Genomic DNA, 26,233 nt, shown 5'->3' with positions numbered 1-26,233 from the left:
ATTTTGTAACGATTACAGGACCATGGAGATCAGAGTAGAGGAGAAGCTTTCCTGGAGAATAAGTGATGCTACAATGAAACTGTCTAAAAAATCAATAGGACAGGCGCGCCTGGGTGGCTCAGTGGGTTAAGCCTCCGCCTTCAGCTCAGGTCATGATCTCAGGGTCCTGGGATCGAACCCCGCATCGGGCTCTCTGCTCGGGCGGGGAGCCTGCCTTCCCCCGACCCCCGCCTGCCTCTCTGCCTACTTGTGATCTCTGTCAAATAAATAAATACAATCTTTTAAAAAAAAAAAGTCAACAAGAAAGAACTATCACCAGCAAGCTGAGCTTGCAGAATACTTGAGGAGAGGGAAGGAAAAGGTGGTAGAAAAGATAAGCCTCCTCTCTCTGAGCAGGAACTATATAGTAGTTTCCCCCCCGGCTTTATATTTTCACGTGCTGGATGGAAACTGATACCACCTTGATAAAGTGCCCCAGTGAGGGGATGAGAATTTCTTAAAGGCTATTTTTCCATTTTGGATACTAGTGCTAACCCTCAGATGTGGTCAGTGATAAATGTTTGTCTTCCCAATTTTATTATCAGGGGAGAGAAAAGAGATTTCATGGATGGCATGCATGTGAACTATGCAGCACAAAGACTCTTCTCAGAAATAAAGTGTTGCCCTCCAGGGAGGAAAAGAAAGAGGAAATTAAAGGGTGGGCTTCTCCCCAGAGAGCTGTTGCAGGGGAAGCCCTCGCCAGCTCACCCGTGGGGCTCCCATCCTACCCTTTTCCATCCTGAGTATATGTCGGCTCTCCCACCAAGCCCCCACCTTGTCACCCTAGGATTTCGGGGACTACCAAGATGGCTACTACTCAGTACAGACAACGGAAGGAGAGCAGATCGCACAGCTCATCGCTGGCTACATTGATATCATCCTTAAGAAGGTGCCCACCTCAGCCTTTTCCTTATCTTCCCCCACCTTCTACCCAAGCCAGTCCTTTCAAAGTGGGGCACCAGGTTCTGGAAAAAGGCTGACTATGGGAAAGAAGAAGCTACCTTTTCCCTGCCTGTCTTTTCTTTAATTGTTGTTCCTTTTTCTTTCCCTTTCCTACAGAAAAAAAGCAAGGATCACTTTGGGCTGGAGGGAGATGAGGAGTCTACTATGCTGGAGGACTCAGTGTCCCCCAAAAAGTACGAAGGGAGCTGGGCTCATCCCATCCATCAGGGGCAGGGATGGCAGGGCCTGACTCCAACGACTGCTGAGGGGTGGGAAATCCCTAGGACGGTTCTTTAACCAGTCACAGGCTCTCCTAAGACCTCACCTGCCCCACTAGACTCTAGGACCTGCAAAGGTAGTAGAGCTGGGTGGGAAGGGGGTGAGAGCACAGAGTCCTCTGAGTGCTTCCCGGGGTGTCCCCTTCTAGGTCGACAGTGTTGCAGCAGCAGTATAACCGGGTGGGGAAGGTGGAGCACGGCTCTGTGGCCCTGCCCGCTATCATGCGCTCCGGAGCCTCTGGGCCTGAGAATTTCCAGGTGGGCAGCATGCCACCGGCCCAGCAGCAGATCACCAGTGGCCAGATGCACCGAGGACACATGCCCCCTCTGGTAAGAGTATGCTGCCAACAGAGGGCTAAGCCGTTCCTCCACCGTCAGCGGGGCCCAGCCAGGAGCTAGGCAGTCTTTCCCCACATCCCTGTTTGTATTCCTGTCCCTAGCCTCGAGTTCTTTACCTTCTCTTGCCTCTAAGCATTCCATTTCTCCTGCGCTTGTGTTGCAGACATCAGCCCAGCAGGCGCTCACTGGGACCATCAACTCCAGCATGCAGGCCGTGCAGGCTGCCCAGGCCACTCTGGATGACTTTGACACTCTGCCCCCTCTGGGCCAGGATGCTGTGAGTACGGGAGGAAGGAGCAGCCGGAGGTGCTAAGGCCGGGACTCCCTGGAGGGATCGGGGTTGACCAAACAGACCCTGAGCTTTGCTTCTCTGTCTTTCCCTCGCAGGCCTCTAAGGCCTGGCGTAAGAACAAGATGGATGAATCAAAGCACGAGATCCACTCCCAGGTAGATGCCATCACGGCCGGTACTGCCTCTGTGGTGAACCTGACAGCAGGTAAGCCGGGCGCCAGGTTCTCCTTGTGGTGGGGAGGGGGAGGAAGAACGCCTGTGAGCACAAGTGTGATGGCCCTGGGTGGGACCGCACCTTGACTCATGGAAGAGACCGTGTGCGTGTACGTCTGTCTCCGGATGTGTGTATGACTAACGCCTCTGACTGTGCACCTCGTCTGGCCTGCCCGCCTCTCACTCATGCTCCTCTCCCTCATCCTCCCTCAGGGGACCCTGCAGAGACAGACTACACAGCTGTGGGCTGTGCGGTCACCACCATCTCCTCCAACCTCACGGAGATGTCCCGCGGCGTGAAGCTGCTGGCGGCGCTACTGGAAGACGAGGGCGGCAGTGGCCGGCCCCTGCTGCAGGCCGCCAAGGGCCTCGCCGGGGCAGTGTCTGAGCTGCTGCGCAGTGCCCAGCCTGCCAGTGCTGAGGTCAGGGGCCACGGACTGGCACCAGGGCAGAGAGCCCAAAGGAGAAGGGGGCAGTCCAGGCTGTGGGGTAGAGTTGGGGGACCCATGGGCCTGTAGGACTCAGGTGCATGTGGACAGGGATTGGGCAGCTTCTGACTGGTGTCCACTCTTCCACAGCCCCGTCAGAACCTGCTGCAAGCAGCTGGGAACGTGGGCCAGGCCAGTGGGGAGCTGTTGCAGCAAATTGGGGAGAGTGATACTGACCCCCACTTCCAGGTTAGTGACTTACCCAACCCCTAGAACATAAGCTTCTTGGAGGTAATCTCTGACCCTGAATCTAGCTCCTAATCCTGTTCCTACAAATCAACGTCTCAGAGCCAGTCTGAGCTTCTCTTTGCAGGGAATGACACTGGGAACCTCCAGTCCCTTTTTTAGGGGATGAGAATTCAGAATTCCTGAGTCCAAACTAAATCTACTAGTTCACACTTGGCTGATTGATATTCTGTAGCCGCTTGTCATCTTTTCCTTGTCTTCCCCATATATAGCCCTTGTCCCAGCTTAACATGCTGAAACCCCCTCCACGCCACCCTAAGGACACCATTCCTCTAGCTGCCCCCTTCTCCACCCCATGCCGGTTTCCTCAGCTGACTTGTTATCCTGGATTTCCCATGCAGATATGTGCACCCAGAGGGGCTGGGGCTCGATCTCCCCACGATACCCCCACGGTAACGGCCTCTGGCCTGGGCCTTCCCAGCTTTGTCCTCTCTGAGCCGCATACACTCGCTCTGCACCTCTCCCTCAACCTCCTAGGGGAGCAGAACATGATGGGAGATGGGTAGGCATGTCAAAGGCAGGGCTTAGAAAAATGGGATCAGGGAGGGCTGTACGGGGTCTTGTACTCCAGGGTGACAGCTTCCAACCAAGATTGAGAAGAAATGAAGGAAAGAAGCTGAGGGTAGGAGGGATGCCAAGGGGTACCTCTCTCCATCCCACTGTAACACCACTGCTCTTCCCTCCCCATCTCCATCCGAGTGTATCCGCCTCATGCATTTCTCCCTTTGGTGTAGGCTCTGTTTCTCCTGGTGTAGGTTTGTTCCTAGGTGGGGGTTCTGTCCTACCGGGTGCTCGAGGCAGGGGCTTGGGGTTTCTTCTGGTTGCTTCTGCATATACTGTCCTATGATTGGAGTCAGTGGGAATAATGAAACAGCTTATGCCTCTGAGAAGGGTCCCTGGATCCCAAGCCCGATCTCAAGGCCTGCTGACAGCTGTTTCCTCACAGGACGTACTAATGCAGCTAGCCAAGGCCGTGGCAAGTGCCGCAGCTGCATTGGTCCTCAAGGCCAAGAGTGTGGCCCAGCGGACAGAGGACTCCGGGCTCCAGACCCAGGTCATTGCTGCAGCAACACAGTGTGCCTTGTCCACCTCTCAGCTGGTGGCCTGTACGAAGGTGAGTCCCACAGGTGGCGCTAGCCTGTGCTGCGGGGTGATGGTGCCGCACACCAGAGCCTCTTGCTTCACTTCTTCGGCTCCTCCTTACCTCTCCCAGTGACTGCTGCACACACCACAAACACCCCACCTCGCAACTCCTTTCCACAGCCTTCGTCTCTCACATGCGGTTTGCCTGCAGGTGGTGGCACCTACGATCAGCTCACCCGTCTGCCAGGAGCAGCTGGTGGAGGCCGGACGGCTTGTGGCCAAAGCCGTAGAGGGCTGTGTGTCCGCCTCGCAGGCAGCCACAGAGGATGGGCAGCTGCTTCGGGGAGTGGGAGCAGCGGCCACCGCTGTCACCCAGGCCCTGAATGAGCTGCTGCAGCACGTGAAGGCCCATGCCACAGGGGCTGGGCCTGCTGGCCGTTACGACCAGGCCACTGACACCATCCTCACCGTCACCGAGAACATCTTCAGTTCCATGGGTGATGCTGGTAAGGACACCACTCCCGGGGAGACCATGAACCCCTATGAGGCTCCTTGAGCCCAGGGAACATTGCCTTGCAGACCTGCCACCTCCCCCTAATTACTCAGCACAGTAGGCTAGATGTTCAGTATTCTGAAACCTCCAGTTTCTCCTCTGTAAAGCAGGAATATGATCCCTGTTCTGCCTTCTTTGGTGCTCTTAGAGAATATGCAGAAGTGTATACAAACACAGCAGGAAGTTGGAAGGTGGCATTATTAAGAGATAGCCTTCCCCACTCCACCCTACCTGTTCACCCCTAAAAGCCTTCACAAGAACTATCTTATCTTCTCAAGACTATTTGCTGAAAATAGCCATTATAGACCATCTTCCTTCCCACGAAAGCCTGCCAGGAAATCTCCTTCTCCAAGATCCTAAACTCAAAAAACCCAGTAACTCCAGGGGAATCACTTCGAGAACCTTTGTGTCTCTTTAACTCTTCTCAAGAGCACGGTCTACCTTGTCTGTACCCTTTCCCCCCACCCCTAGCACCCTTGCAGTGTCTCAGGCTTCCTTACCTGTCTGTGTCCTGTCCTCTCAGGTGAGATGGTACGACAGGCCCGCATCCTAGCCCAAGCCACCTCTGACCTGGTCAATGCCATCAAGGCCGATGCTGAGGGGGAGAGCGACCTGGAGAATTCCCGAAAGCTATTAAGCGCCGCTAAGATCCTCGCTGATGCCACGGCCAAGATGGTGGAGGCTGCCAAGGTACAAAGCCTGTGCACAATCCCTGATTGAGACCTGAAAGGAAGTAGAAAGGTCCAGAGGGGTCACCCTTTCCTGATGGAAGAGACCCAGGAAAAGCAGGGAATACATGAGAACAAAGAGAAGCGCTCAAGAAGTAAATGCACCCCAGGCATCCAGTGGATGGCGGCCCAGGCTTCGCGCTAGCATGCTGCTGCCCCTTTTTCTTCCTCCAAGTCCAAAGTCTGTTGTCCTTACTTTCTCCTACTTTGCTACCCGCTTCCTGGTCTCTCCTGGGAATGCACAGAAGCATTCAGTCCTCAGCAAGGCAGGGGGACACGGACACAGGGTGCAGAAGACTGTCAGGAAGAAGCCAGGAAGCTCTCACACTCCCTGGGCTGTGGCATTCTTCAGCTCGCAGGAATAACCAGGTCCCCTGATGTGGTTTTTGAGATCCCAGATCTAAACTTTGTCCCCACCCCATCCCAGAGAGCCCCCCTCACCCCCATTTGCTAGTGGCATCTTGTGGGGAGTAGGGAAAGACACATGGCTCCTTCCCCCAAGAGGGACAGAAGCAATAGTTCCACCTAAAGAGGGTCCAAAGGGAATCCAGGGCCCCCCTACACCACCCTTTTGCCTGCCCGAGGCAGCTCATCTCAGCTGCAGTTACATTTAGCGCGGAGAGTTAGAAATGACTTGAGGAAAATGTTTGAGTCTGGAGGGGTCCGAGCAGAGCTTATTTGGGGTGCACAGGGACAGTGAGTGAGGAGTGTCTTTCCACTTCTCTCAGGGAGCAGCTGCCCACCCTGACAGTGAGGAGCAGCAGCAGCGGCTGCGGGAAGCGGCTGAGGGGCTGCGCATGGCAACCAACGCGGCTGCTCAGAATGCCATCAAGAAGAAGCTGGTACAGCGCCTGGAGGTGAGGCTGGGAGGGGAACGTGGAGCAAGGGTGTGGGCGCCATGGGAGGAATGAATGACAGTGGGAGGGAGGAACGTACAGAGAGAGACTTGAGCAGTATCTCCTCGTGGGCTAGCACAGCCAGGGTGGGCCAGAGGCCGAGTAGGGCACTGCCTGGGCCTTGTCCTAATGCTCTGTCCTCACAGCACGCAGCCAAGCAGGCTGCGGCCTCAGCCACACAGACCATCGCTGCAGCCCAGCACGTAGGCTCCACCCCCAAGGCCTCTGCCGGTCCCCAGCCACTGCTGGTGCAGAGCTGCAAGGTGAGACTCAGTGGGAGGTGGTGAGGAGGTGTGGGAGGAGGGACTCCCCTCCCCACCCCCAGTCTGTGGCAAGGCAGCTCTCATGATGTTTTCCCCCACAGGCTGTGGCAGAACAAATTCCACTGCTGGTGCAGGGCGTCCGAGGGAGCCAGGCTCAGCCTGACAGTCCCAGTGCTCAGCTGGCCCTTATTGCTGCAAGCCAGAGCTTTCTGCAGGCAAGGCACCCTCTCCCACCTCTCAGACAAGACTCTTCCCACCCTGTGAGCTCCCAAGATCACCTACAGTGTAAAGCTCCGCCAATAGGCTCCTTCCCGGATGGAGCCACAGCAGTCCGAATGCCCTCACCAGCATCAGTCCATGTACCCAAGCAGATCGTACATTCATCTGCTCTCTGTTCCCCAACAGCCAGGTGGGAAGATGGTGGCCGCTGCGAAGGCATCAGTGCCAACAATCCAGGACCAGGCTTCGGCCATGCAGCTGAGTCAGTGTGCTAAAAATCTTGGTACCGCCTTGGCGGAACTTCGCACCGCTGCCCAGAAGGTATGGGAGCTGGCGGCTTTGGAAAGTGAGGGGAGGAGCGCCCAGGGCACAGTCAGTTAAGCATCTGACTCCTGATTTCGGCTCAGATCATGATCTCAGGCTCATGAGATCAGGCCCCATGTCAGGCTCCATGCTCAGTGCAAAGTCTGCTTAAGTTTCTCTCTCCCTCCCTGCCGTGTGTGCATGCCTATGTGTATGCTCTCTTTCTCAAATAAGTAAATCTTAAAAAAAAAAAAAGAAAGAAAGAAAGAAAATGAGGGTGGAGTTCTGGGATGATGGGGAGTCTGCAGAACCACCTCAAATGGGTAATTGTGTAACCTGGGGTATCCCTGAGACACAGCAGTACCTCCTGTATCCAAAACCCCTTATCATTGTAGGCTCAGGAAGCATGTGGACCTCTGGAGATGGATTCTGCCCTAAGTGTGGTGCAGAATCTAGAGAGAGACCTGCAGGAAGTGAAGGCAGCAGCTCGAGATGGCAAGCTTAAACCCTTACCCGGAGAGACTGTAAGTATTCTTAATACTTCTTGGGTGCCTGGGTGGCTCAGTCAGTTAAGCATCTGCCTTCGGCTCATGTCATAATCCAAAGGTCCTGGGATCGAGCCCTACATCGGGCTCCTTGCTCAGCGGGAAGCTGCTTCTCCCTCTGCCTGCTGCATCCCCTGCTTGTGTACACTCTCTCACTCTTTCTCTCTGTCAAATAAATAAATAAAATCTTATTAAAAAAAAAAAAAAACCTCATTCTAATTAAACGCTGAGGTTTTTTTTCCCACCTGCACTCCAGAGCTACCCAAAACCTTCATTTAAACTGCCAGCTGGGGGCGCCTGGGTGGCTCAGTGGGTTAAGCCTCTGCCTTCTGCTCAGGTCATGATCTCAGGGTCCTGGGATCGATCGAGTCCCACATCGGGCTCTCTGCTTGGCAGGGAGCCTGCTTCCTCCTCTCTCTCTCTCCCTACCTCTCTGCCTGCTTGGTCTCTCTCTGTCAAATAAATAAATAAAATCTTTAAAAAATAAAAAATATAAAAAAATAAATAAACTGCCAGCTGATCCCAACTAGCTTCTCAAGGTCCCATTTCCCAGGTCTTTCTGCCCCTGAGTCTCCCACCTCATCCCTAGATGGAGAAATGTGCCCAGGACCTGGGTAACAGCACCAAAGCAGTGAGCTCTGCCATTGCCCAGCTGCTGGGGGAGGTCGCCCAGGGCAATGAGAATTATGCAGGTATGTGGAGGGGCAGGGGAACAGGAGCTGAAGGAGGGATGGCGCTAACCAAGGAAGCTGTGGGGATTGAAGCCTGGCAGTAAAGGCACCTTTTCCCTTCATCTGCCCAGGAATCGCAGCTCGGGACGTGGCAGGTGGGCTGCGATCCCTGGCCCAGGCCGCTCGGGGTGTAGCTGCCCTGACATCAGATCCTGCAGTGCAGGCCATTGTGCTTGACACCGCCAGCGACGTTCTGGACAAGGCCAGCAGCCTCATCGAGGAAGCAAAAAAGGCAGCCGGCCATCCCGGGGACCCTGAGAGCCAGCAGCGGCTTGCCCAGGTCAGGTCTGGGGAAGAGGCCACTTACCCCATGGCCCAGCCTGACTGGTGCTGAGTCTCATCCACACTGATAGGCCCCTTCCCAGGTCTGCTCCTGACAACTCCTGTCTGAATTCCATTGTTTCCCTCAGTATTGGGAGGAGGGTCTCAGTCAGCCTGAGGCAGGGGCCTCACTGAACACTGGGTTCGAGACAGTTTGATCACTATCACTTGACACCTTAACTTCAGCCCCTTTGGCTGCACATCCCCTTCCTTTCCTCTTCACTTTTGGAGGCAGTAGGACATGTCCCCATGAGTGGAGGAGGGGCTCTCCCAAATTGTTTCCATTTTGGCAACGCCTGTCTCCTTTTCCACCTCAGGTGGCTAAAGCAGTGACCCAGGCCCTGAACCGCTGTGTCAGCTGCCTGCCTGGCCAGCGAGATGTGGACAATGCCCTGCGAGCAGTGGGAGACGCCAGCAAGCGACTCCTGAGTGACTCGGTAGGAAGACCAAGGGTGTGGGGGGCACGTAGGAGCAGAAGAATTCCCAACCTTTAGACCTCTCCTTGACCTTGACTTCCCAGATTTACCCTCTTTCAGTACTCGCAGGCTCTGTGCCCACCTCCCAGAACTCCTTGACCAAACTCTCCCTCGCATCGTTCCCCATGCTCACTTCTGACTTCCTGACCTTCTGACCCTGCAGCTTCCCCCCAGTACCGGGACGTTTCAAGAAGCTCAGAGCCGGTTGAATGAGGCTGCTGCTGGGCTGAATCAGGCAGCCACAGAACTGGTACAGGCATCTCGGGGAACCCCCCAGGACTTGGCTCGAGCCTCGGGTCGATTTGGACAGGACTTCAGCACCTTCCTGGAAGCTGGTGTGGAGATGGCTGGACAGGCCCCGGTATGAAAAGGCACAGGGTCTGGCTCGGGCCGAGTGGTGCCTGTGTGACCACTCAGTCCTGACCTCTGCCTGCCTTCTTCCCCTCTCCCCCGGCCCCTCCCTAGTCTCTAGCAACATTTGAGTGTTTGGGACAGAAGAGCCCCTTTAGAGACAGATAAGAAAGGACTGACTGGACAATGTGTTGACCTTTTCACCTTCAACAGAGCCAGGAGGACCGGGCCCAGGTCGTGTCCAACTTGAAGGGTATCTCTATGTCTTCAAGCAAACTCCTTCTGGCTGCCAAGGCCCTGTCCACAGACCCTGCTGCCCCCAACCTCAAGAGTCAGCTGGCTGCAGCTGCCCGGTAAGTAGGAACTGGGAAGCCCAGCCCTGCAGTGTTGAAGAGACTGGGGCGGGGGTGGGGGGAACATTTCATGAGAAGCCCCAACTTAGGAGTAGTTACACACAGAAGAGAAATAGACACTTCACATGCATAGAGGACCCAAAACTGGGTCCTCTACGATGACCTGTGCATGCATCCACTCCACTTCCTGTTCCTCCCAGGGCGGTGACTGACAGCATCAACCAGCTCATCACCATGTGTACCCAGCAGGCGCCGGGCCAGAAAGAGTGCGACAATGCCCTGCGGGAACTGGAGGTGGGCACTTGGCAGGCTGAGTGGTGTGGAGGCTGAGGAAGGTATTCTGGGTTTAGGCGGGGAAGGAGGTGTCTTGAGTCCTACTTTGTCCTCCCCCTGTACAGACTGTCCGGGAACTCCTAGAGAACCCAGTCCAGCCCATCAATGACATGTCCTACTTCGGCTGCCTAGACAGTGTGATGGAGAACTCAAAGGTAAATGCAGTAAGGGGCCCAGGAGGGCAGGGGGCAGGAAGATGGGGTGAACCAGGGCTCCTCTGACCCTCTGAGGATAGGGGCAGACTCTTCTGACAGCCTCTGTTCCTCAGGTACTGGGTGAGGCCATGACTGGCATCTCCCAAAACGCCAAGAACGGGAACTTGCCAGAGTTCGGGGAAGCAATCGCCACAGCCTCCAAGGCCCTCTGTGGCTTCACCGAGGCAGCTGCACAGGTTATTCCCCTGCAATGGTCCCTGAACCTTCCCCTGCTTTCCCTCCTCCTCCACAGCCTGACGCTCCTGTAGATAACCAAGAAGTGATGTATGCAAAACCAGCTCTGTGGAAACTGAGTTTCTTTCCCCTCCTCAGTGGAGATGTTTGTCAGCAACCACAGAGTACCAATAGTACTGGTCGCTGTTCTCCCTGAACCCCTGGTACCTTGGGCTATGATGACACCCTCCAGTCATGGGCCCTTGTCCAGCCCTGGCTTTCTTGGTATATGCTGATTAGCATATGCACATCCTTTTTCACAGTCTCTAGTACCAGAAACTACATTTCCAGTTAATTGAGTCACCACTTAGCTTTGCCTTTTTATACAATTATGAAATATAAAATAATCTGTTAGCTGTGAGTATTTTGCTTTTAGTACATGAACCCTTAAGGCAGACCGGCTCGAGAGTTCATCTCAGACTGTTTTCCTGAAAACCTTCTGGCCTGCTCCCCCAGTCTCCATGACCTCCCTTTGCCCTGTTCTGTTGGGTGGCCTATTCTATATGGTGTGACTTACTTCTGGAAAAGCATAAAGAGGAACAAGCAGAGTGACCACGCGTTGAAGTATAAATCAAACCTTCTGATGGTCTTCTAATCATAAAAAATCATTGGCAGCCATTATAGCCATCCTCTCCCTCTCCAAATCCCTGAAGCTTGGAGGTGTTGAAAATACAGTGACCCTAACAACCTGCACAGGTTTTGAACTCTTGCAGAGGGGCTTTGCGTGTGTGCCACATGTATGTGCATGCCAGGGTTGTTTTCAAACCTTTTTGACTTCTACTTAAGTAAGGAGTACTTTTTACCTTTTGGTCCCCAGATACACATCTACACAGAAGTCTAATGAAATCCTTACCATGTGGGGCACCTGGGTGGTTCAGTCATTGGGTATCTGCCTTTGGGTCGGGTCATGATCCCAGGGTCCTGGGATCGAGGCCTGCTTCTCCCTCTCCCTCTGCCTCTGCTTACGTTCCTCTCTGACTCTTTCTCTCTGCCAAATACATGAGAAAAATCTTTTAAAAAACACAAAACAAAACCCTTACCATGTGGTTTTCCTTTTTTTTCTTTTTTACTCTTTTAATCTTTTAACCTTCTGAAATGTTCAAACACATTTAACAAAGCAGGAGAGGTTTTTCCCCTTTTTTGTAGTGTTACTATTATTTGTTAATATACCACCACTCACATAGGACCCTGGCTACCAAACTTACCCCTACTCTCTTGTCCCCACTGTCACTAGGCTGTCCACTGAGAGACAGTCTTTCTTCCTCACCCCACCTTCACCCCTCTCTCTCTCCAGGCTGCATATCTGGTGGGGGTCTCTGATCCCAACAGCCAAGCTGGGCAGCAAGGACTGGTGGAGCCCACGCAGTTCGCCCGTGCAAACCAGGCAATTCAGATGGCCTGTCAGAGTCTGGGGGAGCCTGGCTGTACGCAGGCCCAGGTAACTTAAGGGAGCAGGTACTATGGGCAAGACTGTGAAACGGTGCCTGGCCAGGATGGACTGGCCCGAGAGAGTTGTGGGAGATGTGGGGGGTGCATCTCTGACCTTCCACACACAGCTTCTCCAGGGGTGATTGTCTTTTCCTGCCATGTTTCTTGTCACTCTTAGTTACTTTTAAGTTCAGAACTTCTCTGTAGCTGTTTGAGTTCACTCTCTTCCTTACCCTCCTGCAGCTTCTCCATCAGCGTGTCTGTCTTCCATCTCCCCCTTCCGACACCCTGTTCATCTTTGGGTATCTCTGTCTCCCAAATCTTCACTTCTCAGGTGACTCCGTCTTTCCTAATTAGACTTCCAGAGGTCTTGCTCTCCCTCCCCCAGCCCTCAGTAGGCTCCCGCCTAGGTGTGTACACTTCCTTCCTGCCCTCAGGGTGGCTCTGCCACGTGTCTTGTCTCCACAGGTGCTCTCCGCAGCCACCATCGTGGCCAAGCACACCTCTGCGTTGTGTAACAGCTGCCGCCTGGCCTCTGCTCGAACCGCCAATCCTACTGCCAAGCGCCAATTCGTACAGTCGGCCAAGGAGGTGGCCAACAGCACAGCCAATCTTGTCAAGACTATCAAGGTTGTCAGTTTTTGAAATTCCCAGCCTCCCTCTGACCTGTCCTGTCTCCTGTCCCCTAGTCCCTACATCAGTCCCTGAGGCCTTTGGCCACAGCCCATCTGCCTGAGCCCAAGCCCTTTTGTGTCCAATCTGGTCATCCCCAGCCTCTCCCCATGCCCCCAGCCCAGGAGAGCTGGCCTTTGCCTCCTTCGCCTGCAGTCAGTCCTGAGGGCCTGTCACTCCTACTTCCAGGCACTTGACGGAGCTTTCACAGAAGAGAACCGTGCCCAGTGCCGAGCAGCAACAGCCCCTCTGTTGGAGGCTGTGGACAATCTGAGTGCCTTTGCATCCAACCCTGAGTTCTCCAGCATCCCTGCCCAGATCAGCCCTGAGGTGAGGCGGTGTGAAGGGAGAACCGATGGGCCGGCTGCCCCCTCATCTTTGCAGGAGTCTTGAGACTCCCCTCCCTGCCTCCTCTCGCCCCAGGGCCGGGCTGCCATGGAGCCCATTGTGATCTCTGCCAAAACAATGCTGGAGAGTGCCGGAGGCCTAATCCAGACAGCCCGGGCACTTGCAGTCAATCCCCGGGACCCCCCACGCTGGTCGGTGCTGGCTGGCCACTCCCGGACCGTCTCAGACTCCATCAAGAAGCTCATTACAAGCATGAGGTATTGCAGGGGTAGAGAACCAACGTGACTCAGGAACATACACAGTAGCGGAACGGCGGGGAGGATGGGTAGTGCAATTAGATGGGATAGTGTTGGAGGAGATCTGTTGTCCAAGATTTGGGGGATATGGGAAAAGCTAGACTAGCCTTGTTTTCAAGGACTGTTCTTGGTGTGGGAGCCTATGATGTGTCCACAGGGACAAGGCTCCAGGGCAGCTGGAGTGCGAGACAGCCATTGCAGCTCTGAACAGCTGTCTGCGGGACCTAGACCAGGCTTCCCTCGCTGCAGTCAGCCAACAGCTTGCTCCCCGGGAGGGAATCTCTCAAGAGGTAAGGGGGAAATGGGTTATATGAAAGCTTGCCTCTGAGAAGAGAGATGGCAGACTGGAGAAGGATGGGGGAATCCGGGAGTGCGCCTCACAGAGACGTCAAGGGTTTGGGAGGAACATGCCCAGGGTGGTGAGTTCAGTATGGAAAGAAGTAGCAGGCCCTGTTCCAGGTCGCGGTCAGGGCTCAAATTCGCTTCTCTCCCAGGCCTTGCACACTCAGATGCTCACTGCAGTGCAGGAGATCTCCCACCTTATCGAGCCACTGGCCAGTGCTGCACGGGCTGAAGCCTCCCAGCTGGGACACAAGGTACCTGGAGAGACAAGTGGGGAGTTCCAGGGCAGGGCAAGCGAGTGTTCCTGGCGCAGCTGACCTCCACTCAAACCCCTCGCCTCAGGTGTCCCAGATGGCCCAGTACTTTGAGCCTCTCACCCTGGCTGCGGTGGGTGCTGCCTCCAAGACCCTGAGCCACCCGCAGCAGATGGCGCTCCTGGACCAGACTAAAACCTTGGCCGAGTCAGCCTTGCAATTGCTATACACAGCCAAGGAGGCTGGCGGGAACCCCAAGGTACCAGGAGTGGGAGGGAGGGGCTGCTACTAGGAAGAGGTCAGAGAAGCAGGAACACCATAGCCCCCCCCCCCGCCCCACTCACTCGCTCTGCCCCCGCAGCAAGCGGCTCACACCCAGGAGGCCCTGGAGGAGGCTGTGCAGATGATGACAGAGGCTGTAGAGGACCTGACAACAACCCTCAATGAGGCAGCCAGTGCTGCTGGGGTGGTTGGCGGCATGGTGGACTCCATCACCCAGGCCATCAACCAGGTTAGAGTCCTGGGGTGCCTGTGGTCAGAGGCCCCCTGAGTCAGGGCCCCTGAGCTCAGTGTCAGAGACCCTGATAATCTTTCTCCTTCCCTAATCCGAACCCTCAGCTAGACGAAGGACCAATGGGTGAACCAGAAGGTTCTTTTGTGGATTACCAGACAACTATGGTGCGGACAGCCAAGGCCATTGCTGTCACCGTTCAAGAGATGGTGAGTTTGGGAGAGTATAACAAGGCTACCCCTGGGGAGCTTAGTGTAGGCATAACTTTACTTCTTCTGTTGTCACCAGGTAACCAAGTCAAACACCAGCCCTGAAGAGCTTGGCCCTCTTGCTAACCAGCTGACCAGTGACTATGGCCGCCTGGCCTCCCAGGCCAAGCCTGCAGCTGTGGCTGCTGAGAATGAAGAGGTAAACGTGGGGGCAGCTGCCATGAAGGCCTGCCCCCTGCCCCTCGTAGAAAATCCCAGTGGCAGGCCCCTTGTCCCCATCAGGTCAGCCTCTGGGGTCATCCCACCCTTATTCTGTCTAGCCGCCTTTAAGAAAGGGGAACATCCCCTCAGGGCCACTCTGCTAAAGAGTGATCAGGGATCGTGTAGGGACAGGATCAAAGTCACAGGGGTAGAGGAGACAGCCGACAATCTAGAGCTTTCCTGGTCTGCCAACATCCCTCTGGGACTGTGGCTGCTTCTCTGCTATTCTGCAGGTCTGTAATCTCCTCTTAGTTCTTCCCTGTTGCAGGCCCATGAAGTTCTTCCTTCCCTAAGCTCCCGGCTTTCCAAGAAAGCAAGTAATTGGATCTTACTACCACACCTAATCCCCAGCCTCATACCCCTCCACATCCAGGCCAAATTGTAATCCGTGGCCCTCTGATTCAAATACCCCAGCATAAAGTGCTTCTTCCCCACCTCCTCACTGTGCTTAACATAATCCTCACCAGTTGGTGCCTACATGCTATTATTTTCCATGTGTAGGAGGTGACCTCCTGCCTGAAGGATATGAAACAGGAAATCTGCGTGCTGGGCACTTTTTCTCACTGCCCTTTTCGTCTACGATGCATGTTCTGCTAGGTCCTTCGTGACTCCTCCAAGCACAATGGAGGTCCCTGAGTGCTTTTTGTAAAGCCCCTTTCCCTTTCCCATCCGCCCACAGATAGGTGCCCACATCAAGCACCGTGTGCAGGAGCTGGGGCACGGTTGTGCCGCTCTGGTTACCAAGGCAGGCGCCCTGCAGTGCAGCCCCAGCGACGCCTACACCAAGAAGGAGCTCATAGAGTGTGCCCGGAGAGTCTCCGAGAAGGTGACTGAGCTCATCACTGTGGACTGGGGCCCTGGCTCCCCAACCCTGTGACCCTTCCCATCCTCTTCCTATCTTCCCAGCCCCCTCCTCCATCCCATCTCCCCAGCACCAATGACCTTCCTCTTCCATAAGGCACTGACTAGAGTCACCATGTTCCTTTCCTCCCCCAGGTCTCCCACGTGCTGGCTGCACTCCAGGCTGGGAATCGGGGCACACAGGCCTGCATCACGGCCGCCAGCGCAGTGTCCGGCATCATCGCTGACCTCGACACTACCATCATGTTCGCTACCGCTGGCACCCTCAATCGTGAGGGAGCCGAGACTTTCGCTGACCACCGGTGAGGAGGGAACTGGGCCTCCAGATGCAGGGTGGGTTGTGGGGCCAGAAGAGGCTGGAGGAGCTAGGGGAGGTCTGTGAAGGGCTGACTGAGTTGGGCCCTCCCTCAGGGAGGGCATTCTGAAGACTGCAAAGGTGTTGGTAGAAGACACCAAGGTCCTGGTGCAGAACGCGGCCGGGAGCCAGGAGAAGTTAGCACAGGCTGCCCAGTCCTCTGTGGCCACCATCACCCGCCTCGCCGACGTGGTCAAGCTGGGCGCAGCCAGCTTGGGAGCCGAGGACCCTGAGACTCAGGTACCCACCTGACGCCCCTACTTCTGGCCAGACCCAGTCACCACCTGTTCGCCCGTTCCTTCCCACAGACCGGAGCCTCTGCTCTCTCGTGCAGGTGGTGCTGATCAACGCAGTGAAAGATGTGGCCAAAGCCCTGGGAGACCTCATCAGTGCAACAAAGGCTGCAGCGGGCAAAGTTGGGGACGACCCTGCTGTGTGGCAGCTCAAGAACTCGGCCAAGGTTGGAGGGGAAGGAGCGCAATATCAGGAGTGGGGGCGGCTGGCTGTGCTGCCTCCACTTCCTTAACATGACCCACTGTCCAACACCTCGGATGCCCACAGGTGATGGTGACCAATGTGACATCGCTGCTCAAGACCGTGAAAGCCGTGGAAGATGAGGCCACCAAAGGCACACGGGCCCTGGAGGCAACCACAGAACACATACGGCAGGAGCTGGCGGTGAGCGAGGGTCTGGGGCACCAGGGACTTGGGTCTGAGAGGGATTGTGACACACTGTGAATCTGTATTTCACATATTTCCACAGACATGTAAACAGTCACACTCATTCTCCTCGTGCACTGCCACACTTTTTTTTTTTTTTTTTTTGCCACACTTAAGTGAGCCACGCTGATGTCTGTCCCCTCCTTGCCTGCTTCTCAGTTGTTAGCATTTAACACCTACCTGCCTTCTCCCACCCTCCTGCTTTCCCCGCCACCTGGGTCCTCCAAGCTGCCACATTCAGTGGCCTCTTCTTGGCCGTCATCTTCTTCAGACATTTCAAAATCATCTGACTTGGTGAACAAGCCTCTCTGGAATTTTCTCTTCCTCGGGTCTCCTGACAGCAGCTTTTGTCTCACTTCTCCAGCACATCTTCCATGGCATCAGCCAGCCACCTTCGGCCTAGCACGTGCCAAGGCTGGCCCAAACTGGTGCAAATCACCTGCTTTCTCTGTCCTCTACTTTGGCAAGTTTAACCACTTCCACGGGCATTCTCTAGCAAGTTGACTTCAGTTCTGAGTTTAGTTATTATCCACTGCCTGATGGACCACCCAATGCCAGGCCTCCCCCACTTCTGGCCAGCAAGCCACTTCCTCTTTCAGTGGTAGCCACCTCCAGCTGTGCAGAGTCCCTTCAGTCACCTGCAACTTCCTGGTCTCATTCCCCGATCTGGACCATTGCTTGTCCTCCCAGCGCCCTCCTTTCCTGTCCCCGCTGTGGGCACCGTGGTTGGGATTCTCACCCACTCTCCCTCACTGTGACTGCTGCGGGTTTTCTGCTTGGGACTCTGCTAGCCTTCGGTCACTGCCATTCGCATCTCGCTCATTTCTGAATTCATCTTTCTGATACGGTCTTTGGCGATGCCCAAACTAAAACTCTTAACTTTTGCCTCCCAAACCTGATCATTCTCTCGCCTTTCCCTTCTCGGTCAGTGGCACATTTTAATAACTCAGATCCTAAAGGCAGGAATATAGCTGTAATGGTCATTTTTCTCTCGTTGCTCACATCTAAGCGCATTGCCAGGACGTGTCAGCACTCCCTCCCAGTGGCTCTCATTTTCTCTTTTCCCCATCCCCACCACCTCCACCTGTCCAGACCATCACCAGTCCTTTGGTATATTTATACCACAGCCTCCATCTGCTCCGCCCCCTCCCTCACCCCTCTGATGTGCTCTCTGTACACAAGAGCCTTAGAATGTAAACCAAGTTATGTCACTTCACTGATTAAAACCCTTTAGTGAGTGTCCTGGTGTCTAAGGCAAAATCCACACTCCTTACCATTGCCTTCCAAGCCCGATAGCTCCTTCCAACCTACCCCATCTGCTCATCCCGCCCTTCCCCCTTGCAAAGCCCCAGTCCCTGCACTCTGTCCCTCCCTGCCTGCTGCAGGCCCTTGCACTTGCTTTACTCCAGCTTTTTGAATATCTGGCTTCTTCCAGTCTTTCAGGCTGCAGCTTAAATGTCCTCTCCTTAGAGGCGCCTGGCTGGCTCAATCGGTGGAACATGCAACGCTTGATTTCAGGGCTGTGAGTTTGAGCCCCACTTTGGGTGTAGAGATTACTTTAAAAAAAATAAAATCTTAAAATCTAAAAAAGCCCTTTCCTCAGAGAGGCTTCCCCAGCCACCTGTCTGAGAAAGGATCTGATTTTTCTTTTTCTTTTTTTTTTTAAGTTTTATTTATTTATTTGCCAGAGAGAGGGAAAGCACAATATAGAGGGAGTGGCAGGCAGAGAGAAAAGCATATTCTCCACTGAGCAGGAAGCCCAATGCAGGACTCAGTCCCAAGACACAAGGATCATGACCTGAGCTGAAGGCAGGCACTTAACCCACCGAGCCACCTATTTTTTTTTTTTTTTAAGAGAAATTTTATTTATTTATGGACCACATTTTTATTTCTCAGCACAGCACTCTTTTTTTCCTTCACAGTCCTGCTTAGTCTTTCATTTTTCTGCTTGTTTACCTGTTTACTGTCTGTTGAAAATAATAGTGTAAACTTCATGAGAACAAGGGCCTTGTCTCATCTATTCCTCACTACACTCCTAGCACCTCACACAGAATCTACCACCTGCTGACTTGTAATAATTTGCTAGATAAATACGTACATCAAAATATTTTTTTTACTTATTATGTAAAATTCTAAGGTTCTTGGTCCGATAGTCAAGGCCCCAACAACCTTTTCTCCACCATCCCTATAATTCTAGAACATTTCTTGATACTCTCTCACTTGACATCCTGGTTATTCGTGGCCCCCTGTCTACCGAAAATGCCCGCCTGTTATCTAGGTCTCTTAAGACCCAGCCCCTTGCCCCACCTCTGCCACTCACCCCCTTCAAGGCTTCTCTATAGTTTAGGAATAAAGAGCCAGTTCAAACAAATTTAATTTGTTTAAATTTCAAACAAATAAACTCTCCCCAATCACTTCGGTCAGAAATGACTCAGCAGTCTTACATTAACTATGATGTGTAAACTCCTCCAAGGACCTGATATACAATAAGTACTCAGTGAATGCATGTTATCAATTCCGTGGATGAATGGACCAGATTATATAAGTAGAGGGCTACACTGTCTTAAGTCTCACTCACTGTATAATTTTTCTTCTTGTTCGACCCCCAACAGGTCTTCTGTTCCCCAGAGCCACCTGCAAAGACCTCCACCCCAGAAGATTTTATTCGCATGACCAAGGGTATCACCATGGCAACAGCCAAGGCTGTTGCGGCTGGCAACTCCTGTCGCCAGGAGGACGTCATTGCCACAGCTAATCTGAGTCGTCGCGCTATCGCAGATATGCTTCGGGCTTGCAAGGTAGAAACCCCGATAGCAAGGTAGAAGTCTGAGGCAGTGTGGCAGCTTTAGGGCAGAGCATGGGAGGTGAGAAAGGGGAGGGGCTCTGGGGGCCTGGAGCTCTTTGGGATCCTAACGCTAACTCTGTGGGTTAGGAAGCAGCTTACCACCCAGAAGTGGCCCCTGATGTGCGGCTTCGGGCCCTGCACTATGGCCGGGAGTGTGCCAATGGCTACCTGGAGCTGCTGGACCACGTGCTGCTGGTAAGGAAGGCGGGTGTGTTCTGCTTCCCACCAGCTTCCCTGAATAAGGTCCTCTCCCTGTGTGCTTCTCACCCAGATCTTGATTTGTTCGTTCACATCTTCCCACCCCACTTTCTATTTCCCAAATCTGTTCTCATTCCCAAGCCTCCCTTCCACTGGGGTCCCATCATTCTTAGCATCTTTGGTTTTCCCGCTCACCTCTTCTTTTTCATTTCTCTTATCTCCTCTCTTCCCTCCTGAATGCCCCCTTCTCTACCTTCGTCGTCTCTTCTTTCTCATTTCATCATTCTCCTTGCTCCTTGTCAGCCGGTGAGTGACACACCACCCCATGGTCTTCACCACGTGTGCAGTGTGGGGCCGCTTAGGGTTTGAGGGCTGTAGTAAGCCGTCCCGGCTGGGGGTGGGGGTCACGGTTGGGCTGTTTCTTAGCCCTTGTAGAAGCTAAGATCTGATGCTTCCTGCTCCCTGGCCCCTCTTCCCCAGACTCTACAGAAGCCAAGCCCAGAACTGAAGCAGCAGTTGACGGGACACTCAAAGCGTGTGGCTGGTTCAGTCACTGAGCTCATCCAGGCTGCAGAGGCCATGAAGGGTAAGCAGTGACCAGAGGTGGGGGTGGGGAGGTGGGGGGGTGGAGGACACCCTTGTCATAAGGAGATCTCTGCCTCCTGCTTGGGCTGCTCTGAGCTGGCCTCTGCCCACAGTCCCCACAGGTGCCAGGGGCTCGTGATACTAACGACGTTGCCCAGTGCTCCTGACCTCCCTGCTCTGCCTTAACCCTTTTCTTCCTCCCTTCACCCCACTAGGAACAGAATGGGTGGACCCAGAGGACCCCACAGTCATCGCTGAGAATGAGCTCCTGGGAGCTGCGGCCGCCATTGAGGCTGCAGCCAAAAAGCTGGAGCAGCTGAAGCCTCGGGCCAAACCCAAAGTCAGTCCACCCCTGTCCCTCTTCCTGCCCCTCTTACTGGCAGAGTGTCCCCACCTTCACTTTGCATCTCTCTCTACAACCCTTGTCTGTTGTAGGAGGCAGATGAGTCCCTAAACTTTGAGGAGCAGATACTAGAAGCTGCCAAGTCCATCGCAGCAGCCACCAGCGCCCTGGTAAAGGCGGCATCGGCTGCCCAGAGGGAACTGGTGGCCCAAGGGAAGGTACGTACTTGGACGCCAAGGAGAATGGGCCCAGCAGCCACTTTGCTGTCCATCCTCAAGTTGATGGGGGGCTTTTACATACCCTGCAGAGCACAGGTCTGAGTAGGCCCTCCTCTTTCCTCCACAGGTGGGCGCCATTCCAGCCAATGCACTGGATGATGGGCAGTGGTCCCAAGGCCTCATATCTGCTGTGAGTACACAATACCCACTAGGTCCCTCCACTAGGGGGGCTTGAGAAGGCTGGAGAGGGGAAGGACCAGGGTAAGAGGCATATTCTAATCTAATCCTCCTCACCTCAGGCCCGGATGGTGGCTGCAGCCACCAACAATCTGTGTGAAGCCGCCAATGCGGCTGTACAAGGCCACGCCAGCCAGGAGAAACTCATCTCCTCAGCCAAGCAGGTGGCCGCCTCCACAGCCCAGCTCCTCGTGGCCTGCAAGGTCAAGGCCGACCAGGACTCGGAGGCAATGAAACGACTTCAGGTGAGGAACCCTGACCATCTGATGGTACCTTGGGCTGTGCTGCTTTAAACTGTTACCCCAACATGTGCTTCTCTGTGAGGGAGTGGGGCGACTCACTCAGCTGAGTTCCCAACCTCCTGCTGCCTTCTCTCTGCACAGGCTGCCGGCAATGCAGTGAAGCGAGCCTCGGATAACCTGGTGAAGGCAGCACAGAAGGCCGCAGCCTTTGAAGACCAAGAGAATGAGACAGTGGTGGTGAAGGAGAAGATGGTTGGAGGCATTGCCCAGGTGAGCTTTGCCCTAAACCCTCCACAGGACACTACCAGGGCCCCGGCGACCCCACACCCTAAGGCACAGACTTCTAAACCAAGCCCCTGCTCTCCATCCCTCAGATCATTGCCGCACAGGAAGAGATGCTTCGGAAGGAACGAGAGCTAGAAGAGGCGCGGAAGAAGCTGGCACAGATTCGGCAACAACAGTATAAGTTCCTGCCTTCAGAGCTTCGGGACGAGCACTAGGGCAGCCGCTTCTGTTTAATGCAGACCCAGCCCAGAGACTGTGCCTGCCACTACCAAAGCCTTCTGGGCTGTCGGGCCCCACCCGCCCAACCCCAGCACTCCCCAAAGTGCCTGCCAAACCCTGGGCCTGGTCCACCCAGTCCCGCTGCACATCCCCTGTCCCGTCCCTGATTCCAAGTGCCTTCATTCATGCCTTAGGGCCCCCTAAGTGCCTGCCCCTCCCTAGAGTATTAACGCTCCAAGAGTATTAACGCCGCTATACCTCAGTCTGAACCTGCCAGGGCTCCTGCCCGCTCCACCCTGCCAACAGCTGCTAGCCAGTCCCCACAGCCTTGGCTCTCTCCTCCTCCTTTTTTGATACTGTCTGCCCCCACCCCCAGCTACCTTGGGGGCCACGGGGTTGTAAGCCCCAAAAAGGTCATGCTCCAATAAAGGTGATTCTTTCTGCCACCTCTACCTGGCTTTATGAGGAGGTGGGGGAGTCCCCTCAGGGAAAGAGGGTGTGGAGGAAAGAATGCGATTCAGTTCTATCACCAATTTCATCTGGCTCAGAAATGGGCTGGGGATACATTGTGGCATTCTGCCCCCTGCAGCCCCTTCTTTCTGCTTGTACCCAGATCCCCAAAGTCACCATAGTTCGGAAGCTGAGAAGTCCTATTCCTGTTGTCCCCTAGCACACCGGCCAGTGCCTATGCCTCACCAAGTGTCATTCTTTGGCTGGGACAGCAGCTGCCACTGCTCTTTGTGGCTACCAGGGACACTCTATTCTTCATAACTGCTCAAAGTATTTGAACAAATCCAGTTCCTGCCCAAATTCAAAGTTTGTTTGTTTTTTTAAGATTATATTTATTTATTTATTTGACAGAGAAATCACAAGTAGGCAGAGAGGCAGGCAGAGAGAGAAGGGGAAGCAGGCTCCCCCCTGAGCAGAGAGCCTGATGCAGGGCTTGATCCCAGGACCCTGAGACCATGACCTGAGCCAAAGACAGGGGCTTAACCCACTGAGCCACCCAGGTGCCCCATCAAATTCAAAGTTTTAAAAAGCAGTTTTGAGGAAAAGAATAAGCTTATAAGTTACAAGTGTCTGAGTCTCAGAGACCTATTACCACAGATCTGGTCGAGGCTGTTAACAAGCAAAGAATCCAACCCGAGGGTGCATCAGGTAGGTTCCACTGCTGACGGGGCACTTGTAGGCCCTCTCAGGCCTTGTTACTCCGACCTAGAACAGCACTCGAAGAAAAAGAACTGAAAAAGCTTGACCCTGGTGTAAGACCTCATCTGGGGGCCCAGCTCCCCTCATGGCCAGGCAGGTACTGGTAGCCCCATTCCAATTGCCCTGCTAATCTGGAGTTAGGTGGAGGGAAGTGGTCAGGGAGGGAGATGTTTCCACTTCCTTCCATGTTTACCCCCGCCTGCCCCCATGGCATGGACCAGGTGGCGGTCCTCTCAGGCATGTCATGATTCTCATGCATGATTCTTTAACCAGCCCTGTTGCCCAGATTATTTCCTTGTCTCTCCTTCCAAGTAAAACACACACATCACCCACTACTATTCTTGGGTGCATTTCACATTAAAGCTATCTTCTACTCCTATCCCATCAGAGTAAGTTTAAAGTAGATGGAATTACTTTGTCCTCCTCAGAGCAGCCCATTAGGGAAAGTGCCAACTTCCTACCATTGCTCCTGTCCCCTATGATTAATTCATTCAATATTTGCTAAGCCATGCCCATGCTAAGCACTGGAAAATAGAGCTGCATTATCACCTCTGACGCAGAGGCCTGGCAACTCCAGTGCATACCACTATGGCCCCCTCATCCCAGATTCAATGTCCTAACATCGTGAGTTGGGAACCGTAGCATTCAAATCCCTTCTACAACCTCCCCAACAAGTGGTAGTCCAGACTGTCTGAATCCCTCCAGCTATCAGCCCAGAACAGCTGCTTCTCCTGCTGCCACTTCCCTGCTGTGTTCTCAGGAACTGTGACCAATCGCATACCTCTTACTCGAGATGCCTCAGGGAGCCTTCTGGGGAGAGCCTCGAACACCCATTAGACCAGCAGTTCTTTTTTTTTTTTTTTTTTTTTTTTAAAGATTTTATTTATTTATCAGACAGAAATCACAAGTAGGCAGAGAGGCCGGTAGAAAGAGAGAGAGGAGGAAGCAGGCTCTCCGCGGAGCGGACAGCCCGATGCGGGGCTCGATCCCAGGACCCTGGGATCATGACCTGAGCCGAAGGCAGAGGCTTTAACCCACTGAGCCACCCAGGCGCCCCTAGACCAGCAGTTCTTAAAATGTAGTCCTTGGGCACCTACTGGTGCCCAAGACCATTTCAGGAGTCCATAAGTTCACGATTATTTTCATAACACTAAGACATTATTTTCCTTCTTTACAGTGCTCAACATTTGTACTGACAGTGCAGAAATAATGGTGGGTAAAACTGCCTCAGCACCTAACGAGGCACTGGCACAAACTGTATGGATAATTGTCGTAATTCTTCACCATCATGCACTAGCAATTTAAAAAATAAATGCCAGCCTCACTTAATGTCCTTGATGAAGCAGTTTTTAGAAATTAATTTTATTAAATCTAAATCCTTGAGTAACAAGTCTGCTTCTGCTTCTCCTTCTCCCTCTACCCCTACCCCCCCATTCTGGTGGTTACCAGAGGGAAGGTGGGGGGATGGACAAAATATGAAATAGATACAGGGCATTAAGAGGTACAAACTTCCAGTTATACAATAAATGTCATGGAGATGGAAAGTACAGTGTAGAGAATGTAGTCAGTAATATTGTAATAACATATGGTGACTACAGTCATTGTGGTAACAGTATAGAATTGTTGAATTAATATGTTGTACACGTGTAATTAACATATCATATGTTAATTATACATCAATATAAAAACATTTATGTTAACAGGGTTAATGTATAATGGGTTTCCATTGTTTTTAACTAATTTGTAAAAATTTAAATTTTTTTGGTTTCCCTTTTTTTTATTTTTAAAGGTTTTATTTATTTATGTGACAGAGAAAAAGAAAATACAAGCAGAAGGAGCAGCAGAGGCAGAGGGAGAAACAGGCTCCTTGCTGAGCAGAGAGCCCAATGTCAGACTCAGTCCTCTCAGGACCCTGGGATCATGACCTGAGCTGAAGGCAGTTGCTTAACCAACTGAGCCACCAGGTGCCTCTCAGGTTCCATTTTAATATGTTAAGTATTGATAGATATAATCCACTTCAACAAAAGGTTTTCAGATCTTCAAACCCTATTCTTAATTTTTAAGAATATAAGAGGTTCTAAAACCAAAAAGTTTAGGTGGAAAAAAAAGTCTGAGAACTACTGCACTAGATCATAAGTTCCTTTAGATCCAGACAGTATTAATATTTTTGTGTGCATAAAAAAATTTACCCAGCATAAGTTTATCAAGTGTCAACTCTTATGCCTGATGCTATATTACACCCTGGGGATTCAGAGTTGAAAAAGTCCCTGTTCCCAGAGGATTCACAGGCCATTGAAGAAGACACATAGGTAGGTACAAGAACAACTCTAACAGGAACTATGAGAATTATAGGAGCCTACACCAAGAATACCAATCTATTAGGTGAAGGGAATAAGATGTGCAGTGACCAAGGAAGGCTTCCCAGAAAAGCCATCATTTGATCTGAGTTTTTTTTTTTTTTAAGATTTTATTTATTTATCAGAGGGGGGGGGGGAGCGAGCACAGGCAGTCAGAATGGCAGGCAGAGGCAGAGGGAGAAGCAGGCTCCCTGAGCAAGGATCGATCCCAGGACGCTGGGATCCTGACCCCAGCCGAAGGCAGCTGCTCAACCCACTGAGCCACCCAGGCGTCCCTTGATCTGAGTTTTTAAGGCCATCAGAATCCGCCAACAGAAGAGCATTCTAGACAGAGGGAACAGAATACATAAAAAGTGGAAGCTTTAAGAGAAGTACGGTTATTTCCAGGTCCTGCACGTGGTTCAGTCCGAATGCAGCATGAAGTACAAGTCTGTGTATTGGGGGTGAGTCTGGGAATGAAAGGAAATGAGGCAGGGAGGTAGGCAGGGGCCAAAACGCAGGACTTCATATACCATATTAAGAAAAGTGGATTTTTATCCATAAAAGAGAGCGGCAGGAGGGAGGGGTTTGGGAGTATTCTAGTATCTTATTGGCAGTAACTTTTTAAAAGACTTTTGGTAACAATGTCAAGGTTCTGTTGAAAGAACATATGAATTGGGGACCCAGGAGGAAGACCACAGCAGACACAGGCAGGGGGTACTGTAAGGAGCTGCCCTAGACAACCCCAGAGACATCATGTGTAGGAAGCAGAATCCACAGGATTAAGTGGCTGTGGAAAGTGAGGGACAGGGGAGCGATCGGTAACGCCCCGGGTTTAGC

General features: G+C 53.1%; 1 protein-coding gene across 5 annotated transcripts in view; it reads left to right on the top strand.

Annotated features, from left to right (window-relative positions):
* Window positions 1-22,292, top strand: part of TLN1 (talin 1) — a 32,808-nt gene extending 10,516 nt beyond the window's left edge. For 3 of the 5 annotated variants that reach the window (XM_082694708.1, XM_082694709.1, XM_082694710.1), the window contains exons 11-57: window positions 827-928; window positions 1,099-1,175; window positions 1,409-1,589; window positions 1,762-1,875; window positions 1,986-2,094; window positions 2,316-2,524; window positions 2,681-2,779; window positions 3,783-3,950; window positions 4,131-4,425; window positions 4,996-5,162; window positions 5,929-6,057; window positions 6,243-6,359; window positions 6,461-6,574; window positions 6,765-6,899; window positions 7,277-7,405; window positions 8,016-8,118; window positions 8,229-8,437; window positions 8,796-8,915; window positions 9,118-9,315; window positions 9,519-9,658; window positions 9,859-9,952; window positions 10,057-10,146; window positions 10,260-10,382; window positions 11,714-11,857; window positions 12,316-12,477; window positions 12,709-12,849; window positions 12,943-13,124; window positions 13,321-13,453; window positions 13,658-13,759; window positions 13,848-14,018; window positions 14,121-14,270; window positions 14,378-14,479; window positions 14,559-14,678; window positions 15,420-15,566; window positions 15,737-15,903; window positions 16,013-16,196; window positions 16,291-16,416; window positions 16,518-16,634; window positions 19,289-19,474; window positions 19,609-19,716; window positions 20,200-20,305; window positions 20,520-20,644; window positions 20,740-20,865; window positions 20,993-21,055; window positions 21,165-21,347; window positions 21,486-21,614; window positions 21,719-22,292. In XM_082694708.1, coding sequence (XP_082550834.1) covers window positions 827-928; window positions 1,099-1,175; window positions 1,409-1,589; window positions 1,762-1,875; window positions 1,986-2,094; window positions 2,316-2,524; window positions 2,681-2,779; window positions 3,783-3,950; window positions 4,131-4,425; window positions 4,996-5,162; window positions 5,929-6,057; window positions 6,243-6,359; window positions 6,461-6,574; window positions 6,765-6,899; window positions 7,277-7,405; window positions 8,016-8,118; window positions 8,229-8,437; window positions 8,796-8,915; window positions 9,118-9,315; window positions 9,519-9,658; window positions 9,859-9,952; window positions 10,057-10,146; window positions 10,260-10,382; window positions 11,714-11,857; window positions 12,316-12,477; window positions 12,709-12,849; window positions 12,943-13,124; window positions 13,321-13,453; window positions 13,658-13,759; window positions 13,848-14,018; window positions 14,121-14,270; window positions 14,378-14,479; window positions 14,559-14,678; window positions 15,420-15,566; window positions 15,737-15,903; window positions 16,013-16,196; window positions 16,291-16,416; window positions 16,518-16,634; window positions 19,289-19,474; window positions 19,609-19,716; window positions 20,200-20,305; window positions 20,520-20,644; window positions 20,740-20,865; window positions 20,993-21,055; window positions 21,165-21,347; window positions 21,486-21,614; window positions 21,719-21,844 — 6,522 coding nt within the window. In that variant the 3' untranslated portion in view covers window positions 21,845-22,292. Of the gene's footprint in view, window positions 1-826; window positions 929-1,098; window positions 1,176-1,408; window positions 1,590-1,761; window positions 1,876-1,985; window positions 2,095-2,315; window positions 2,525-2,680; window positions 2,780-3,177; window positions 3,229-3,782; window positions 3,951-4,130; window positions 4,426-4,995; window positions 5,163-5,928; window positions 6,058-6,242; window positions 6,360-6,460; window positions 6,575-6,764; window positions 6,900-7,276; window positions 7,406-8,015; window positions 8,119-8,228; window positions 8,438-8,795; window positions 8,916-9,117; window positions 9,316-9,518; window positions 9,659-9,858; window positions 9,953-10,056; window positions 10,147-10,259; window positions 10,383-11,713; window positions 11,858-12,315; window positions 12,478-12,708; window positions 12,850-12,942; window positions 13,125-13,320; window positions 13,454-13,657; window positions 13,760-13,847; window positions 14,019-14,120; window positions 14,271-14,377; window positions 14,480-14,558; window positions 14,679-15,419; window positions 15,567-15,736; window positions 15,904-16,012; window positions 16,197-16,290; window positions 16,417-16,517; window positions 16,635-19,288; window positions 19,475-19,608; window positions 19,717-20,199; window positions 20,306-20,519; window positions 20,645-20,739; window positions 20,866-20,992; window positions 21,056-21,164; window positions 21,348-21,485; window positions 21,615-21,718 lie in introns of all 5 variants that reach the window. The other 2 variants (XM_082694706.1, XM_082694707.1) reach the window with 1 other exon arrangement.
* The last annotated feature ends 3,941 nt before the right edge of the window (window positions 22,293-26,233 follow it).

The sequence above is a fragment of the Mustela nivalis genome (genome assembly GCF_964662115.1).
Source record: "Mustela nivalis genome assembly, chromosome: 13".
NCBI lineage: Eukaryota > Metazoa > Chordata > Mammalia > Carnivora > Mustelidae > Mustela > Mustela nivalis.
Note: the sequence above shows the minus strand (reverse complement) of the source record. Positions and strands in the feature narration are given on the sequence as shown.